The sequence below is a fragment of the Stenella coeruleoalba genome (assembly GCF_951394435.1).
Source record: "Stenella coeruleoalba genome assembly, chromosome: 17".
Classification (NCBI taxonomy): Eukaryota; Metazoa; Chordata; class Mammalia; order Artiodactyla; family Delphinidae; genus Stenella; species Stenella coeruleoalba.
This window is the reverse complement of record NC_137163.1, coordinates 51,988,926-52,007,399: the sequence shown is the minus strand read 5'-3', so window position 1 is coordinate 52,007,399 and position 18,474 is coordinate 51,988,926. Positions and strand designations below refer to the sequence as shown.

Sequence of the window (18,474 nt, the reverse complement as noted above, 5' to 3'; positions counted from 1 at the left end):
TTGGTCTCATTGTCCTCTGCACATTGGGAATGTTGGCGGCTCATATGCTGTTACATTACAGGGGTGCTGAGGGGGAGCAATTAAACATCTGGAGTCTGCTAAGGATTATTAAGTGCTGGCAATTCCCCTCTCAGGTAATAGCTTTTGAGCCATAAGGGACAGTTAAATAAGCACTTCCATTTTAATATCATTTTCAAGAGATAAAAAGGGTTCTAAAATTCCATAATGTCCAAATTTGGTACTGCTGTTTGGGGGAGTGAAGAAACTTTATAGTCATGTGCTTTTTATAAAGGGATAATTGCCTTCTTCTAAACTTCTTTAGGTAAAAATTTTATTGGGGTACATTGCGGAAGCTCAGTTGCAATGCAGGAGATTCTTATCCTGCTGGAAATGCATTCTTTTTTTTTTTTTTGCGTTACGCGGGCCTCTCACCGCTGCGGCCTCTCCCGCCGCAGAGCACAGGCCCCGGACGCGCAGGCTCAGCGGCCATGGCTCACGCGCCCAGCCGCCCCGCGGCATGTGGGATCCTCCCGGACCAGGGCACGAACCCGAGTCCCCTGCACCGGCAGGTGGACTCTCAACCACTGCGCCACCAGGGAAGCCCTGGAAATGCATTCTTGCACAGGAAGTCAGTAACCCTTGCCGCCAGACTCCAGTGACAGGGCTTCTAAGTGGCCAGGTTCATTTTCATCCAGTGAAAGGTGTTCTTTTCAAGCCTTAATTGTGCAGTAGTTGAGTCCCATCACTGCCAAACGTGGAGGACCTTGTCTCATCGCTTGGCTGTCCCTTCCATCTTCTGAGCCGCCACCTCAGCCTCTTGGCCGCCTCTTTCCCCTCAGCTCTTAAATGTGTTCTCTTCTCTCCCACCTTAAAAAACAACAAAAAAAACGAAAAATACACCCAAACTGAAAGTCCAAAGCTCCTCTGGCCCCCGGGTCTCCATACAGTTGCCTTCCCCTGCTTTATAGTTTAAACTCTTTTAAAAAACAAAACAATTAAACATTCCAAAACCCTCTGTACTTCCCACTCATTTTAAACACACAGTGGTCAGGTTTCTGGCTTCTCCCCTTTCCCTTCCACAAGCAAACTCCACTGAACATGTTTTGTGGTGCCAGATGACCTCTTAGTGGCTGCATCCTGAGAACACCTTGCTTCAATGTCTACCCTGACTTTCCTGTGGCCTTTAACCTCTTCCTAGAATTCTCTTCCCTGGTTTTCTTCCTACCATCTGGTCATTCCTTCTCAGGTTCTATCAAGGTCCTTAAATGTTGGGGTTCCCCAGAGTTCTCAGGACAGAACTCTTGACATACACTCTAGAATGTGGTCTCAAGCATTCCCAAGACATCTGCTTCCACCTTTAAACTAGCACCCCCTGCCCACGCTCCCTAAATGTCTCTGGTCCACAGCTGTCTCTTCAGGACTTAGACGTCCGAGGCCTATTGGGTATCTCCTCCTGGGCATCTAAACTCATTCGGTCCAAACATCAGCTCCCACTACAAGCCGTTCTTCCTCCAGTGCTCTCATCTCAATAAATGGCTCCAGCTTCTAACTGTTAAACCTAGAAACCTATGTGTCATCCTTGACAACTAAACACAGCATAATCTGAGCGTTAAGAGAAAAGTTTCAGAAGCAGGCTGTCTGAGTTTGATTCTCAGCCCTCTTCATTTGTTAGCTGTGTCGTTATGCGTGAGATTTTTACCTGTCTGGGCTGCCAGTTCCTCATCTATAAAACGGAGGTAATAATAGTACCTATCATCATCACAGTGTAATTATCGTGATTAAATAAAATAACTTTTGTAAAGCACTTTACTATATAAGTGTTGGCTTACTTCTTATCCTGTTTTAATGCATATTCTATCTACATAGATCATAATTCCCCCTATCCTTGACGTATTCAGCATCTCCCATTGCCCTCAATCCAGATTCCTCATCTTGTCTTTCAGGACCCTGCATGTTCAGACTGGGCCCCACCTCCAGTGCTCAGCAGGCAAAAGAACGTCCTTGTTCCTGGCCCTCTTGTCTCTGGGGCTTTTCACATGCTCTCCCTTCTGCCCGGAAGCACTCTTTCCCAGCCACCGCTTTTGCCTGGACAGCTCCTAATCATTCTGCAAGTTGCAGCCTGAATGTCACTCCCTAGGAATTCTGATCCCAGACTGGTTTAGTGCCCAGCTCTGAATCCCCACACCACCCTGTAATCTCCTTTATGCAGACTGTATGCTGCACTGCAATGTACCAGTGCCTCCCTTAAGCTGTATTTTATGTGAAGGAAGCAACCATGTCTCTCTTACTTCTTGACCTCATTGCTTGGAATATCCTGGGTAGAGCTTATATTGAATAGAGAAATCACATAAAGTGTGAACCTATGGGCTCTTGGGGTTCTGGGAGGGGAAAAGGCTAGAAAGTTGACTATCTGCTCTCATAGGAGGAAAAAAAAAACAGAATACTTTAATTTTTAATATATAAAACATTTTAATATTAAAATTACTAAATATTTTTATTTATTTTTAAATATTTAAAACATCGAATACTCAACAATGAGCTTCATCAAAGATTTAAATAGTCAGTTTTTGAAGTATAATGAAACGCTTTAGGTCTGTGTTTCTCAACTTTTTAAGCCCATAGTCCATTATGAGAAACCAAACAATTTAACACCCTCACTACTGTCTGCCCCACCCACCACATTTGGCATTTACTGTGTAAGGGTCATCTTCTGTGTGGTCCCACCAGTCAGGTGTTATAACTGTGAACATGGTTTTTCAAACTATGGTACCCTCTGAGAGTCAGATATTTTACCTCACCTACATCTCTCAAAACCCAGAGTTTAAAATAAAAGGAAATATATATTTCCTTAACGAAAGCGTGTGTGCCTGAAATGTGGGGGGGGGGGTTGTTTTGTTTTTTGTTTTTTACCTGAGGGATGCTTCTTGTTCTCATGCAACTGTTTTCCTAACGATTGAGCCCTCTTCTACACCAGGTGCAGTTACATGATAGATAATGTGATTCTACTGATGAACGGTGCATTGCAAAAAAAATCTGTGAAAGAAATTCTGGTGAAGTGCCACCCGTTGGGCCGTTTCACAGAAATGGAAGCAGTCAACATTGCAGAGACACCTTCTGATCTCTTTAATGCCATTCTGGTTGAAACACCATTAGGTATGAATGCATAAATCATTGCACAGCTGCTTGTGTATGTTATCACAGTATTAGAAAATGCACTTTCAATTCACAGTTTTCTCCATGAATATAGTGTCGTACTATACAGATTCCTAGAAGTGAAGTGGACATTAAAGAATCATCTGGTCCAGCTCCCTCATTTTTCAGATCAAGACAATGAAGTATACCAGATCACATGCAAACCATTTGTAGCTGAGAAGGAGTTAGGGCTCATCTCCCAACCTCCAAACCCCTGTACTTTGTTCCTGACCATAGCAAATAAATAATAGAACTTATAATTTTTCAAAAAATTAATTTTCTAGCTGGGTTTTGTATGTTTAGTTCCTTATCTTTTCATTTTAAATTTCTGTCTTAATAAGGCTGCATATAGGAAACATTTTGTTTTAGGAAATTTAAGAATGCCATTTTTCTGAGATGCTCAGGAGTGTCTGTCTAATGACCTGAAGCAATGATGAAATAAATAATAATTTCATTATAATTTGGCACTGACAACAGCTGTAGCATTTAAAATACTAATGGGATAATTTTATACAGTTATTGTCAGGAAACCTGGATTATAGTTATTCACTGTTGATCATTCATCAAAATAGTTGCTGTTTAAAACAAATTTTAAAAAGAAAAAAATTACATCTTTATTAAGTGTCCAGTGCTAATGGAGCATAGCATGGCAGAAAGAGGGTGAGTCTGAAAGCAGATATCCCTAAGCATGACAGGCTCTGCCCACCACCAGCCAGGTGACTTGGAACAATTCATTTCACTCCAGTTTCTTCATTTTAAAAACAATAATATCTTACTATAACAGAGTTTTGAAAACTAAGACGGTTTTAATACAACTCAATGATTGGCACATAGTAAGGTTGCAAATGGTAAATATTACTGTTATCTAAAGGCGGATGTTGGGGGGGCTTCAAAAAGTAAACCATAAAGTGAGTAGTTCCAGGTTGTGAGGATTAAATAAGTTCAGGTATATCCAGTGTTTAGTGACAGCTTGCACAGAGCAAATGCTTCCTAAGTAATCACCCTTCTTGTCACCATCACTGTTAGCCTCACCGAGTCTGTGGATTGCCACTCCACAGTGTCCTAGTTAGGGGTGGGCAGAGGGTGGTGCGTTCAGGAGACATTTTCTACAGTTTATAATCATGTTTTGATTAATTTATTTTGTACAATAATTTCTGCTTTCAGCTCCATTCTTTCAAGACTGTATGTCTGAAAATACTCTAGACGAACTGAATATTGAAATACTGCGCAATAAACTGTACAAGGTAACTGTTTCCCCCAATATTATGTTCTTCTTTATTACATAATGCATCATAACCAGAGTTCTTTATTAAATGTTACTTGCCTGTTAGCCAGCTGCTGAATTATGAAGCTAGGCATACTGGGGACAAAGATCTTTTAGTCCTGGCCTGTCTTCTAGTTAAATACATGTATGTCAACTTCTCCCAGCCAGCAAGATCCTTGAGAGGATCCCATGCATCTCTGTATCCTTAACTCTTTACATGGTGCCTGGAACATAAAAGGTGTCAATTGGATGGATGGATGGATGGATGGATGGATGGATGGATGGATGGATGATGGGTGGGTGGACAGATGAGTGTGGTGAACCATATGAATCCATTTCAAAAGAACCAGCATACATAGTGAACCTTGTGTTATGTATGTCCATCTCTGTCCTCAATCCTGTTACCAGAGTCCTTGAATTTCACAGTTAATCTGTCCACACAATTTTAATCTACTGACAGTGTGCAGCATACCAAGATGACCATCTGTGGACACAACATCATAGGCACCACTTTGTATAATCTGACCAGCTGTCTGTCTGGACTACGCTGCCGCCATTTGAGTCATTCTGTGTAATAAGGGCTGAGCAAAATATATCCATTTTCACTCACACCACTACAGCATCTTTGGACACTCTCATAAAGTACCTGAATGAATATATATATATGTATACATTGCCATGCTGTATATCTAGCTTCTTATGCTGAAACATGTGGGCCTCTCAAAAGCATTGCATTGCAGCAGTTTTCCTTTTTATATAAAGACTTATGGGCTTAGAGGAAGCATCCCTGAGATATAGCTAACAGAAGGTGCTGTTTTAAGCATTTAAAGGCATTAGATCACTTAATCCACCCAGCAAAACTATGTGCCATCCTCATTCCTCAGATGAGAAAACTGAAGCACGGAGAGGTAAATTTACTTGGCAGAAGTCAGTTAGCTAGTAAGTAACAGATTTGGGACTCAAACACAGGGCTGCCTCTACAGCCTAGACTCTGCCTTTCCAGTGTATCTTCCATGCTCAATGCCATCCCAAATGTGTCTCCTGAGCACATTAAATATCAGCATAGGACCAAATCTAGACTTATTTGCAGAGCTCATAAGAGAGTTTGGCACTCTTGTTAGAATAGCAAGAATTAACAGTGAGAAATAATCCAAGAAGCATGCAAAAAAGTGCTTGTTGAGTAATTATAAGTTATGATAAGTACAATTTTGTTCTTTTGTGGAGTTCCTTTTTTAGGCTGTGCAATGTGCTTCAAGGTGAAAGTTTACACCAAATTTATTATAAAATATCTCCCTAGGGGAGAAGTAATTCAATTTCCATTAAAGAGTTTAATAACCCATGGAAAGCTGATCTAGAAATTTCCAAAAGGAAAATATATTCATTTTCTTGCCTTATGATCTTTCTTCTTTTTAAGTCTTACATCGAGGCATTCTATAAATTCTGTAAGAATCATGGTGATGTCACAGCAGAAATTATGTGCCCCATTCTTGAGGTAAGAAAGAGTCCTTGAATTTTTTTATGTCAAATAATGTGCTTATACACTTTTTATTTATATAATCCTACCAATCTTTAAAATCTTAGAAGTTCTTTTATTTAGAAATAAAATAGCAGTATATTTTATTGTTCATATATCATTTGATGTCTTCAGTTAAAAGAGGTATTTTCTTAGTTTTCTACATAGAAGAATTACTTTGGAATTAGAAAAGAATGTTTTTGATAGAAGTTTGATCATGATTCACTTTGATGTAGTATGAAGAAAGCAGATTATAATTAGTTAAAAATTTAGTATGCTTTGGACAATTGGTGCACTATAGGTACTCTTATAATAATCACCAACTTCCCTCCCCAAATTGGGCAGCTGGGGACCCCCACAACTTGGCAACAAAGTCTACTGTGGGCATGGTTCCTTATATAAATCCTAAAATAAAGGTTGCCCCAAACAACCATTGAGCATCCCCACTCTTGGCAAGAAGATTCTATGGGTAATGATTCACAGTTGGCATGCCCACTTAAACCTCACAATGTGTCAGATGCCACCATTGGTTCCAACCTCTCTAAAAGAGAATAATTATATTCTCTTTAATTCCTCTTTATCATCACAGATTTCATCTGTGCCCACAGGACCTCTTGCTTGCAATGTCAATCTGCACATGCATGAGGGACCCAGGCCAGAGATCAGAATGGTCTGAGGGGAATTCTGGGCGTAGTTTGCACTGAGTATTTGACATAGATCACTCTTGCTGGCTTCCTATTTCGCTTGGATCTTAAAAAAAAAAAAAAAAAAAAAAAACCATTCTGGGCTGAAAAAGCTCTCACTTTGCCCTGTGAAACAAAGTTTTATCTAAAGAATATCTTTAACCATTAGATTATCTGTTAACAGTGGCTTCTACACTGGTGGGTAGATATTTAAGCTGTTCAGTGACTTCTGATTTCAAGAAAAGCCTGATAAGAACTACCCTTTGGGTTTGAAGAGAAAAAAACCTGAAATAACCTCATCTGCATATATTTCAACCAAATGTTCTGAAACTGCATTTGATAAAATTAGCTCCTCTCAAATACCTAATTATTAACATCTTACAGTTAAAGCTACTGTTAAAACTTTAAGGTCAAAGCAGTCCTTGAAGTCAGAACTCCTTGGAGAACTCAAAAAAATATTTTTTGTCTTTATCTATATTATACAGACGGTGCACATCGATAAATAACATTTTTTTTCATGGCATGCTAATTGTCAGAAAGTGAGTTAGTCTCTTCCAGACATGCTGATAACATAGCACAAGCAGCCTAGTGACTCTATGAAGCTCCCCCATTTCTTTTCATAAATTTAACTACTAGCCACACTATAAAAAGCCACATTATCTCTGGCTCAAAAATGTAGTTTGGGGCTTCCCTGGTGGCGCAGTGGTTGAGAGCCCGCCTGCCGATGCAGGGGACACGGGTTCGTGCCCTGGTCCAGGAAGATCCCACATGCCATGGAGCGGCTAGGCCCGTGGGCCATGGCCACTGAGCCTGCGCGTCCGGAGCCTGTGCTCCGCAACGGGAGAGGCCACAACAGTGAGAGGCCCGCATACCGCAAAAAAAAAAAAAAAAAAAAAAAAGTAGTTTGTACATGGCATAATTCCTGTGGTTTAGAAATGGTTCATGTACTTTATACCTACAAAATATGTAGGAAAATATTAATGTTAAAATTAATAACCTTCACACCTGTCAGAATGGCTATCACCAAAAGGAATACAAATAACAATTGTTGGCAAGGATGTGGAGAAAAGGGAACCCTGATACACTGTCGTTGGGAATGTAAATTGGTGCAGCCACTGTGGAAAATAGTATGGAGGTTTCTCAAAAAACGGAAAATAGAACTACCACATAACCCAGCAATTCCACTACTGGGTACATAGCCAAAAGAAACAAAAATACTAATTTGAAAAGATACATGCACCCTAATGTGCATAGCAGTATTACTTACAATTGCCAAGGTGTGGAAGCAACCTAAGTGTTCATCAACAGATGAATGGGTAAAGAAGATGTGTTACACATATACAATGGAATACTACTTGGCCATAAAAAAGGATGAAATTTTGCCATTTGCAGCAACATGGATGGAATTGGAGGGCATTATGCTAAGTGAAATAAGACAGAGAAAGACAAATATTGTATGATATCACTTACATGTGGAATCTAAAAAATAGAACAAACCAGTGAATAAAACAAATGAACAAACAAAAAGCAGACTCACAGATATAGAGAACAAACTAGTGGTTACCAGTGGGGAGAGGGAAAGGGGCAGGGGTAATGTAGGGATAAGGGGGACAAAAAGGTTATTCTGGGATTATATGAAATGTGAAACTTCAAAATTGTAAAGCACTTAGTATTTAAAGAATCTTTCATTCAATAAAAAAAGAAAAAATAATAACCTTGCAGAGGTATACAATGGCACTATTACTAGCTAACACTTATTATATACCAGATACTATCCTAAGTGCTTTATATACACAAATTCACTTGGACTTCAAAATAGCACAATGAGATGGGTAGTTTAGTACCTCATTTTCAGAAGGGACAACTGAGGTGCAGAGAAGGCTAGTAAGTTGCCTGATGTCTAGTAAGTGGTAGTGTCAGGATTTGAAAACAGGTAGTCTGGCTCCAGTTCTTATATGTTTATCTATGTTAAATTATGTCTACATCAAATTCACCTGCACAGTTCTTTTGTATAAAAACTGCTCTTCTGTGCTAATTCTTAAGCAAAATCATACTGCACGGGCTTCCCTGGTGGCGCAGTGGTTGAGAGTCCGCCTGCCAATGCAGGGGACACGGGTTCGTGCCCTGGTCCGGGGGGATCCCACATGCCGCGGAGCGGCTGGGCCCGTGAGCCATGGCCGCTGAGCCTGAGCGTCCGGCGCGTGTGCTCCGCAATGGGAGAGGCCACACAGTGAGAGGCCCGCGTAATGAAAAAAAAAAAAAAAAAAAAAAAAAAAACTGAAAAAAAAGATCATACTGCACGTGCTACAAAAATCAGAAGTAAATGAGAATTATGTCTTTGTAAATGTAAAAAGGGTAGCACAGTATTAGCAGAATGCTTATCACCAGGAGGATTTGGTCAAAATACTATATACCCTGTGTTCTCTTTGTCCCTTTCCTATACCCATGATACTACCTTATTAGATTAGATTTTTTTCAAGCTGTGTTAAAAATAAAAATCCATTTAACTATCTTTGTACATTTATATAAAAATATCAGTTATGTATGTTATGCAGTTATAACATTTCTAATGATATGATTGGAAGAGGCTTGTCAGTTTTATATAAATATACCAGATCATGTAATTACTTCCCCTTTTATTTGTGCAACTATAGAGCACTTAGAGTTTCTGAAGTTCTTCCATATTCTCATTTGATCTCATTTGATAGGAGACTTTAAAAGACTGAATACAGTGGAAGAGGGCATTAACCTAGGTTTGCAGGTTAAAATGTGACCTAATCACAAGACTGTAGCTTCATATTTAAAAAAAGAAATTTTTTATGGTGCAGACAAATGTGCTGCAGTGTACTGTTTGCCTCTTATTCCTGCTCTTCTGACGGTTTGTAAGGTTAACGCAGCAGTGAAAAATAAGCACAGAATATGTTTGTTTCATCTCCCTCGGTCAGTACACATGCTAATAAGGCTCCCACCAGGGAGACCCTTCCTCCTGTAAGGAACTGGCCAGAATTTTTGACTCGATGAGCCCAACTCCATCATGAGCAACGGATAATGGTTTTGAATACATCAACACTGCATGGTTATCTTTTGCAACAACAAAAAATAAGTTATGGTTTTAAAATGCGTGAGTGTTTGAAGGGTAGAGTGAAAGGAAAGACATCCGACGTACACTGTGCCACACAGGCTGGCTGCCCTCTGAAAATGATACAGGGCTTACAGGAAACTAGTACCACCCCATCTACTGTCCTCCATAATCAGATGTCATAGCAAACTGTCTGCTTAGGGATGGTCAAAGACAGCATAGCTCCTTTACAATTCAAAAATTACAGTTCTTTTCACTAAGAGAATACACATACACACACACACACACACACACACACACACACACACACACACACACACAGAGCCCCTAGGCTAGAAGTAGTAAAGTAGATAGACAGTTATAATAAAAGGGAAATTATAGTATAATAAGGAGTCAAAGGAAATCATATCTAATTAGAGAGGAAAGAGAAGGGCTTCTTAAGAAAAAGATTACATTTGATGGAACCCTCAAATGCAGGTAGGATTTCAACCTGGAGAGTCATGGGATGGAGTATGTGCTCTGTAGGCAAAGGGAACAAGTGTTAACCAGGACAAGAAGTTGGAAAGTGTGTGGCATGTTCAGATAACCAGCCGCATCAGTCAAAGTCCTCTCTTCTTGGCATGGCTTGTGAAGCCTTTCCTATTCTCTTCCCAGCTACCTGTCCATCCTGCCTCTCCAGCTGCTTCCCCAGGGTTTGAGCTATGGCCATTCCTCCAAAATGTCATGCTCTACTCCATGCAGCTGCCTCCCCTGCCTTGCATACCTGCAGTGCTGCCTACCTGGCCCTATTTCTCTCCTTATTATTTTAACATTCTAGAACTAGAAAGGACGTTGAAGGTCATCTGGGACAATTAACTCCATTGTTGCTCCCCCTGCCCTATTATTTCAAGGTTTTTTTATTGCCATGAAATCTCCCTCTTGCATTTCTTCTTTTATTCTTGGACAGTCTGAAATTACCGACAGGACTGGATATATTCAGTAGCCAGAGGCAGCTGCCTTTGCTTCCGAATAAGCCCACTCCTCGCTTCTGGCGCACCCACAATTTCCATGAGAGCAATCAAAAGGATCAGAAGGAACCAACTCTCACTGTACTGATAGGAAACACCTGTTCTAACAAAAGAGTTCCAGTAAAATCTGGTGCAAGTCTGGATTTGTTATTAATTAGTCAAAAATAGTATTGTAGAGCAATTCATTTCAACTTTCGTGTGCATATGAATAAGCTCGGAATCTTGTTAAAATGCAGATTCTGGTTTACTAGGTCTGGACTACCGTCTAAGATTCTGAACTTCTAACGAGCTTCCAGGTGATGTCAAAGCTACTAATCCTTGAAACACACCTTGGATAGCAACATTGTAGAGAATAATAGAGAATTTTTAAAATAGTAGAACCATAGTAGAACCGTGGACCATTCCATTGGATTTAGTAAACAGTTAAGATCTTCCTGTGTCAGGCACTGGATATTTAAAATTGAACAATCAACGAGAGAGACATGATCTCTCAAAGATTTTAGAGTGTGGTGGGGTGAAAGACACATGCACAGATTTTAAAATAATGTGGTAAGTGCAGGTTGCTTTGGGTGGATGGAGAAGGCTTTCTTAGCCCAAGGATATCATGGCAAACTCCCATGGTGGGCAGAGGAGATGCCCATGGAGGACAGACTGAGATGAAATAGTCAGAGTAGGTAAAAGGAAAACTAAGAGGAGTCCAAAGGAAGAGAAGGCAATTTCAAGAAGGACTCCGTGGTTAGATAAGACAGAGAGGCCTGACGGGCTGGGAGCTTGGGTGCCTAGTGGTGCTCAACACAGAGAAGACAGGCCGGGAGTACATGTGACCCACTTGAGAGATCGTGTAGCCAAACCCCACCATTTACAAATAAGAAAACTGAGGCCCTGAGAGGAAGATCACTTGTCCCGAGCCCTGTAATCCTTAGCTACAGACTTAAATTTATTGATATCTAACCTAGAACTTTAAAGAAGAAAAACAAAACCAGGAAAGTACAAACGAATTGTAAGTAGCACAGTTTCATTACGTAAAAAATCCTACTGACATCAACAATCAGAAAGGGATGTTTAACATGCATGATATGCACATTTTGTGCTAAACACTCTGCTAAGCCCTTCTATTTACATTACCTTGTTCTATCTCTGAATCGACCCCAGCAAGTAGGTATTATTCCAATTATTATGGAAGACACATTTGAGACTCTAGTGGCCTACATGAGAGAGACACATGAGTAACTAGTAACAGAGAGCCTGGGAACTGAAGTTTAGTGGGAGGTCCTGGGCTCCTGGGCTGTTGCCACTGCTGTGTGATCCTTCTCTGGCAAGCAGAGTTACTCCGTTACAGGAAGAGACTACGGGAACATTAATAACACATGTCTATATTATAATTAGACATAGATCAGGAAAGGAAAGCAAATCATTTTGGAAATGAATTTGTCTAGAGCGTCTAGTAGATGGTTCAATTTCACTGATTTTATGTCTTGCAAATTCAGTTTGAGGCAGACAGACGTGCTTTTATCATCACGCTTAACTCCTTTGGCACCGAGTTGAGCAAAGAGGACCGCGAGACCCTCTACCCGACCTGTGGCAAGCTCTATCCCGAGGGACTGCGCCTGCTGGCCCAAGCAGAGGACTTCGAGCAAATGAAGAGAGTAGCGGACCATGGAGTATGTGTTTATCCCGGGTTCCCGAAATGTCTTGTGTGGTTTCATCACCTGTACTTTAGAAGCCCGCATATCACATTTACACTTCCTATCTATCTAAAACATTTATAATGTTTGTGCAATAGAAAGCAGTATCTCTTGCTGTAATGTCTCTCCCAAAGAAATATGCTGAGTTTCTAACCCAAGCTATTGGTGTTTTTTAAGGTCCCTGCCAAGCAAGTACTTGTTTAAATCTCCAAGGAACGGTCATTTGACCCCCTTTTTTTTTTGAAGTGCTTGATAAAGCAAGTTCCCCAAGAGACTGGTGCAGTGTTCTGGAAATGTGAGCTCATGCCAGAGTTATGTAAAAGAGCCTGACCCAGCCATTCTTTCAAGTGCCCATTGGGCAAACAGTGTTAGGTACAGACTGTCTACTTGAAGGACAGCGGAAAATATGGACATACTGTTTATACCACTCCCTTTGCTCAGTGTCCAGGATTCGGGAAAGAAAGGAGGGCTGCTATGTCCTCTCCCACTCCAGCACCCAATTGCTCTTAGAGAGCCTGAAGCTTCTTAGCTCAAGGTTATAACCTCATCCCCTGGTACCGTTCCTTCTGACCTGCAGACAGTAACATACAGACCCTCCAGGTAGCTTTTCTAGAACTGGGATGACACCCCTCTTATCTTTGCCTATGGATTTCCGAAACCCTCCAGGAAAGATAAGCCAGCAGACAATGCGTGAACCTTTGTGACATCTCTTGTGTCACTGCAAGAGGTTCTTTAGCATAATATTAAAATTTGAGTTTCTCCCCAATTTCCACCCATTCCTCACTTGAAATTCCATAATGAATTTTGATCAGTTTTCATCTCAAAGGACCCATGAAGCCATACTGATTAAACCACAAGCACTCCTTTAGCCTCTATAATGTGTCTAACTAGCCCTAAGAATCAAATGTGGAAATCAGCTCAGTATACACTGAAAGTAGAACTGCTTTTGCCTCTTGCCTTGTAGGCCTGAACAAGCCAATAGAATGGAATGCCATCTGTACTCTCGTTGTTTGGATTTTTTGGTATTTCCTCAAGAAGCCAAAGATCCTACAAGAAAAATTGTGGCCTTCTGGATAGATTTTCTAAGATGGGTGCACAGTTTCTATATTGCTGGAAAAATATAGTTTTTATACTTATAAAAAATGAAAATTTGTTAAAAAAACAATTTCTTGTCTTTGTTTTTCAGGTATACAAGGCTTTGTTTGAGGCTGTAGGTGATGGCAGTGGGGGAAAGACATTGGAGGATGTGTTTTATGAGCGTGAGGTATGATGTAAATGGAAATGCTGCTAGCTTATGCACTCTTTTTCTCATACTCTGGGTCTTAGTATTTCTTTTTTTTTTTTACTTGGGTTTTCTTTTTACAGTTTTCTTTTTACAGTTGATCAGGCCAATTGATTATATACATTCATAGTTTGAATGGGTATTAGTTAGTATCTCTGCCTTGGAGAGTCAAGGCACTGTGGTTCACATATGATGGCTTCTTGTGGGATTGTCATATCCAGACAGATGTGCACATAGCAAAGCTCTGGAAGTAAGGCAGCCATTCTGTAATTATCTAGAGAAACAAAGCTAGGATGTTCTCATGATCACATATTGACTGTCCCCAGGGAGCACACCCTGTTAAGTGCATCCCACTCGAATCTATCCCTTTTTCAAGAAGGATTTATCACTCCTGCGCACAATTAGAACACTTAGGAATTATTTGCATGGAAATCCATCCCGTCTAGATTATTCTCTTTCCCTGAAAAGGCAGAAGAATACTTGATCCATTTATAGCCAATTCCTGAGCTACTGAAGTGTGCAACAAGAGGACTTCAGGGAAGTGTAGCCAGGTAAAGTCCCCCAAATCTGGAGACTTTTTTCTAGTGTACTTTATCCATTTCCCTAAAACCACTGGTCCTTCCATCTCAGTCTGATTGGAATTAACAGAGAACCCTGAAATTCACCCACACTTTAGGGTTAAACTGGCTTGAGAAAGCAGTATGGGGGTCTTCCTGTAAGTCCTACTCTAGGCATTTTCCAACAATTCTCTAGAAAGAAGTAAAAGCAATGCAAGTATTCCCATATAGTAGGGGTATTTTAAAATTCCACACTATTGCCCTTCTGCTGCAAAGACAGCTGTTAAAGGAGCTGCCCTTGCCAGGAAAAATGTGTGACGGTTTCTAAGAGCAGGGGGCCTCCCCTACCTGACTGCTTTGCTTGAGGTTTTCAGAATTACGTGTGGGACTCAGTACCTCTTCTCCTTTTTTCTAAATGGAAAAGAATAAAGGAATTGTTCCATTTTAGACTGTACCCCAGTTAAAAAAATGTTTTTTGAAAATTTTCTTTTACTGATCTGCCTTCTGCAGAAAAACACTATTCAACTGCATGTTAAGTTGCTGCAGAGCATCCTAAGGAAACTCATAATATCACCTGGTCCAAATTCCAGAGGCCTGTGCCATTACCCTGAAAGGGAGTTCAATAGCCTAAAAACCACCTTAAAATTTAAAAAATTGTGGCCAAGGAAAAATACTTTATCTAAATGAGACCAGCCTACTAGCTAGAAGCCAAATAAATATCACTACAAAGTCACACACACACACACTCCAAAGTCCTCCTAGGAATCTTGGTGCTAGCAGTGCTGCTGAGATTTGGAGCTTGTCTTATGATTTTACAAACTTACTTTTTACACTACTGTTGTCTGCCTTTCTCTGCAGAGTGACGCTCTCCCTTTAGACTTGCTGAATTTCCTACTGCTTTCCTTTCTTTGACACAATTTAGAAATTGTCTATTTAAATACAGATAAGCACTGCACAAGCACAAACCAGTCTGTAGCTTAATATTATTTAATTAAAGTAGTATGTTCCAGAAGAGTTGATGGTCCATGTTTTTTCTTTCCTTCCCCAGGTACAGATGAATGTGCTGGCATTCAACAGGCAATTCCACTATGGTGTGTTTTATGCGTATACCAAGCTGAAGGAACAAGAAATAAGAAATGTTGTGTGGATAGCCGAATGCATTTCACAAAGACATCGAACTAAAATTAACAGTTACATTCCAATCTTATAACCCAGTGAGGGGCCTGAAATGCATAAAATCATAAATGTTAAAAGGAAGTTACTGAGGGAAATAGGAGTCATGTTATATTATCTAGATCACACAAAACTAAGCCACGCTTCACTTCATGAATTGCAGACCGACTGGAAACGCAGCAAGCCAACCCTGAAACAAAGCATTTCTTTTTCTTCCAGAAGCTTCCACATCTTGCTTCCACATTTATGTCTCATTCTTCACCTTGCCTTAGACATTAATTTTAATTAACACTATGGTACTTTTCCTATTCTTATTTTTGTTCTTTTAAAAATCAAATCTATTAAAAGTATTTTGCTTTCCCATGATTCTCCACAGGCCCAAATACTGAGTGTCTGCTTTATTTTTTAACCGTCCATCCCTTCCCAAGGTCCACAAAAATCCAGAGCTGTACATAGCCAACATGGACCACATATGGTGGAAAATACCATATTTTTTTCTAATACACTTTGATCTGGTAGGCTTGGGAAAGCTACATAATTCCAAATCATATTCCATAGATGCAGGTAGTGTTACATTTGTTATTAAGGCTACCACTTATAACTAATTTTCTTACAACTTTCTTTAAATAAAAAGTATACCTCTCTTTCTTGCAGTTTCTTCATACTTTGCCTGAGAAGAAAGTAACTCCATTAGTTGTATTTTATTCATTCAGAAGCATAAATCACAGGTTCGGTTTACAAGATATGGATTCTCTATAAAACTTCAGTAGAACTGGTGCAGAGAGCTACCCAGAAAAAGAAAAAGTGACAAACACTGCTCTAGTGCTTTCTTCAAAAATAAAAAATTCCTAAATAGAAAAATCTGTGTTTGCTATAGTTTAAAAATTAAACATATATCCATATTTGAAAGTTCTTCAAGTGAGAATATTTACAGAGAATATACATATACTGGTAACTAGAATTAGGCACAAAGACCAAGAAGTAAATCAATTTTTCTGCAAAATTTCAGAAATTTTTTTGTAGAACATTTTCATAATTTTAGTGATAGGAATGTTTAAGCATAAGGAAAAACAGCAGCTCATACCGCCAGAAAGAAAACCAAGTGCCTAGCCTCTCAGCTGTGCGAGAAGCCTAGGCCACACCCCAGTTCTGATGGCGGGGGGAGCAGCTGGTGCAGGGCTCCGGTGCAGATCCATCAGCTGGACCCAGGGATCCCGCTTCCCATGTATGGCCTCTGGTCTGGAAAGCATCCTCCCTGACTTGTTCCTGCCCCTGCATGCAACTGCTGTCTTCCACTCTGAGGCCTGGATGCCAGGAGACATCTACATTTTACATTTTCACCCATGGTGTCTACAGTGGGGGTGCGTGAGGATGGGGGTCAAATTCTGGGCTTCTTTAAGGGTTGAGAGCAAAGATGCTGATAGGAAAGAGGCAGCTTAGAGAAAGTTGATTCTCAGACTAAGCCCTTCCCACCCACCTCTGCATGACATGCGTGGGGGCCCTTCATGCGCCACAAGGCCACAGGCTGATGATACTTCTCTTGTTCCCTCCATATAAGCAATGAAGCTTCCAATCCCCCAAACCCTTTCCCTAGCCACCGAGTGTAACCATTGTGTGAATAGAGACGAATTTCCTATAACCTCATGAGGCAAGTACTGTAAAATGTGCCCCTATTAGAGAAGGGGATACACGCTCTGCAATTTGAAGAACTTGCCTTGAACTTACAGCTTTTTAAGTGTTGCTGGGATCTGACTTCTCTGTCTTACTTCAGGCAACTGGTCCACACTGGAGAATATGGACATTTGAAAAACATTACGTATGCTAGAAAACGAGGCCAACAAATCAGGTACATAAAGCAACATAGAAAACAATGAGACAAAAATGTATTTCTTTTTCTAAGTGATCGAAGCTGAGGCTCCCTACTATCCCTTTCCCACCCTCCTCCCAGCAGTATTTCATCAATCTGTCATATTTCCACCTGTATAATTTGCTACAGTTGGTCTTGGAACATTGTATTCCAGTGAATTCTCTACCCAGAATTGCTCTCAGTCTGCAGCCAATCCTGCCTGTGCGCTGGTGCCGACTTCCAGCCATGCCCCCACCCCCCTTCATCCAGCTCCCTTTAGCGTCATTCTCAAAGGTTCGAAAGTACTTTATCAGTCTCTCCGTGGGCAGGAACCCGTTAAATCTCTAAGAAAGTTTTGCAGTCAGGAGAATTTGCAGTGCTAGGGGATTCAAAATTAGCAATTGCAGTTCTCAGGATATTTGGCGAATATCTGAGAGAAAAAAAATGCCGTCCTTTTATTTGTTGCAATGCTTTAGGAATGCTGAGAGTAAATGGAAATGACCATTTTGAATCTGGGTGAGTTTGGGCTAAGGCTAACTTGCTGGATAGTGGAGGAGTTGAGTTAACCATTGGCATGGCAGCAATGTAATAAGACATTGAGAAAGGGAAATAAATATTTGCAGAGTGAAGAAAGACTTGGTGATGATCAGATTTGAGGGGTTTCATTAGTAGTAACTTTTAGCCTACCACTTGAAAAATGCTGTCAATGTCAGATCTCACAGGTAAGACGTAGCTATATGAGAAGGATACGATTGCAGTTCCACCCTGTTTTGTCTTAGTTTCAGCAGCAGACAAAATTCTCCTTATTGTTTGATGCATTTCAGTCATTGTGAGTCATTTTCTCTTCCCTTTCACAAACGGAGGCATTAATACTAATATGTGGGGAATAGAATTGCTGAGGAATATATGTGACTTTATCAGACCATATCATTCTTAGTGATTTCATCCCATATGTCTCACAAGAGCTGATGTTAGGAGTTTTGATGACATTTTGGATTGCTGCAGAGTCACAAAATCTATAAGCTTTATAAATATGAAAATAGGATGTAGAAACTATCATAAAGGCCAAACCACCTGCCCTGAGCAATTTCCCGTCCTGATTTTCCTCTTTTACATCTTCATTATTCTATCTGGCCTCTCATCAGTTACTTTTCCACCCTCCTCCCTCTTTCTCCTCAGTCACTTTGTGCTGC

At 40.4% G+C, this 18,474-nt stretch overlaps 1 protein-coding gene across 1 annotated transcript in view; it reads left to right on the top strand.

Annotated features, from left to right (window-relative positions):
* Positions 1-15,770, top strand: part of ATP6V0D2 (ATPase H+ transporting V0 subunit d2) — a 47,855-nt gene extending 32,085 nt beyond the window's left edge. Inside the window, exons 3-8 of the mRNA XM_079901843.1 lie at positions 2,975-3,153; positions 4,357-4,436; positions 5,871-5,948; positions 12,226-12,399; positions 13,610-13,687; positions 15,311-15,770. Of these exons, the coding sequence (XP_079757969.1) occupies positions 2,975-3,153; positions 4,357-4,436; positions 5,871-5,948; positions 12,226-12,399; positions 13,610-13,687; positions 15,311-15,472 (751 nt within the window). The 3' untranslated portion in view covers positions 15,473-15,770. The remainder of the gene's footprint in view (positions 1-2,974; positions 3,154-4,356; positions 4,437-5,870; positions 5,949-12,225; positions 12,400-13,609; positions 13,688-15,310) is intronic.
* Positions 15,771-18,474: the final 2,704 nt, after the last annotated feature.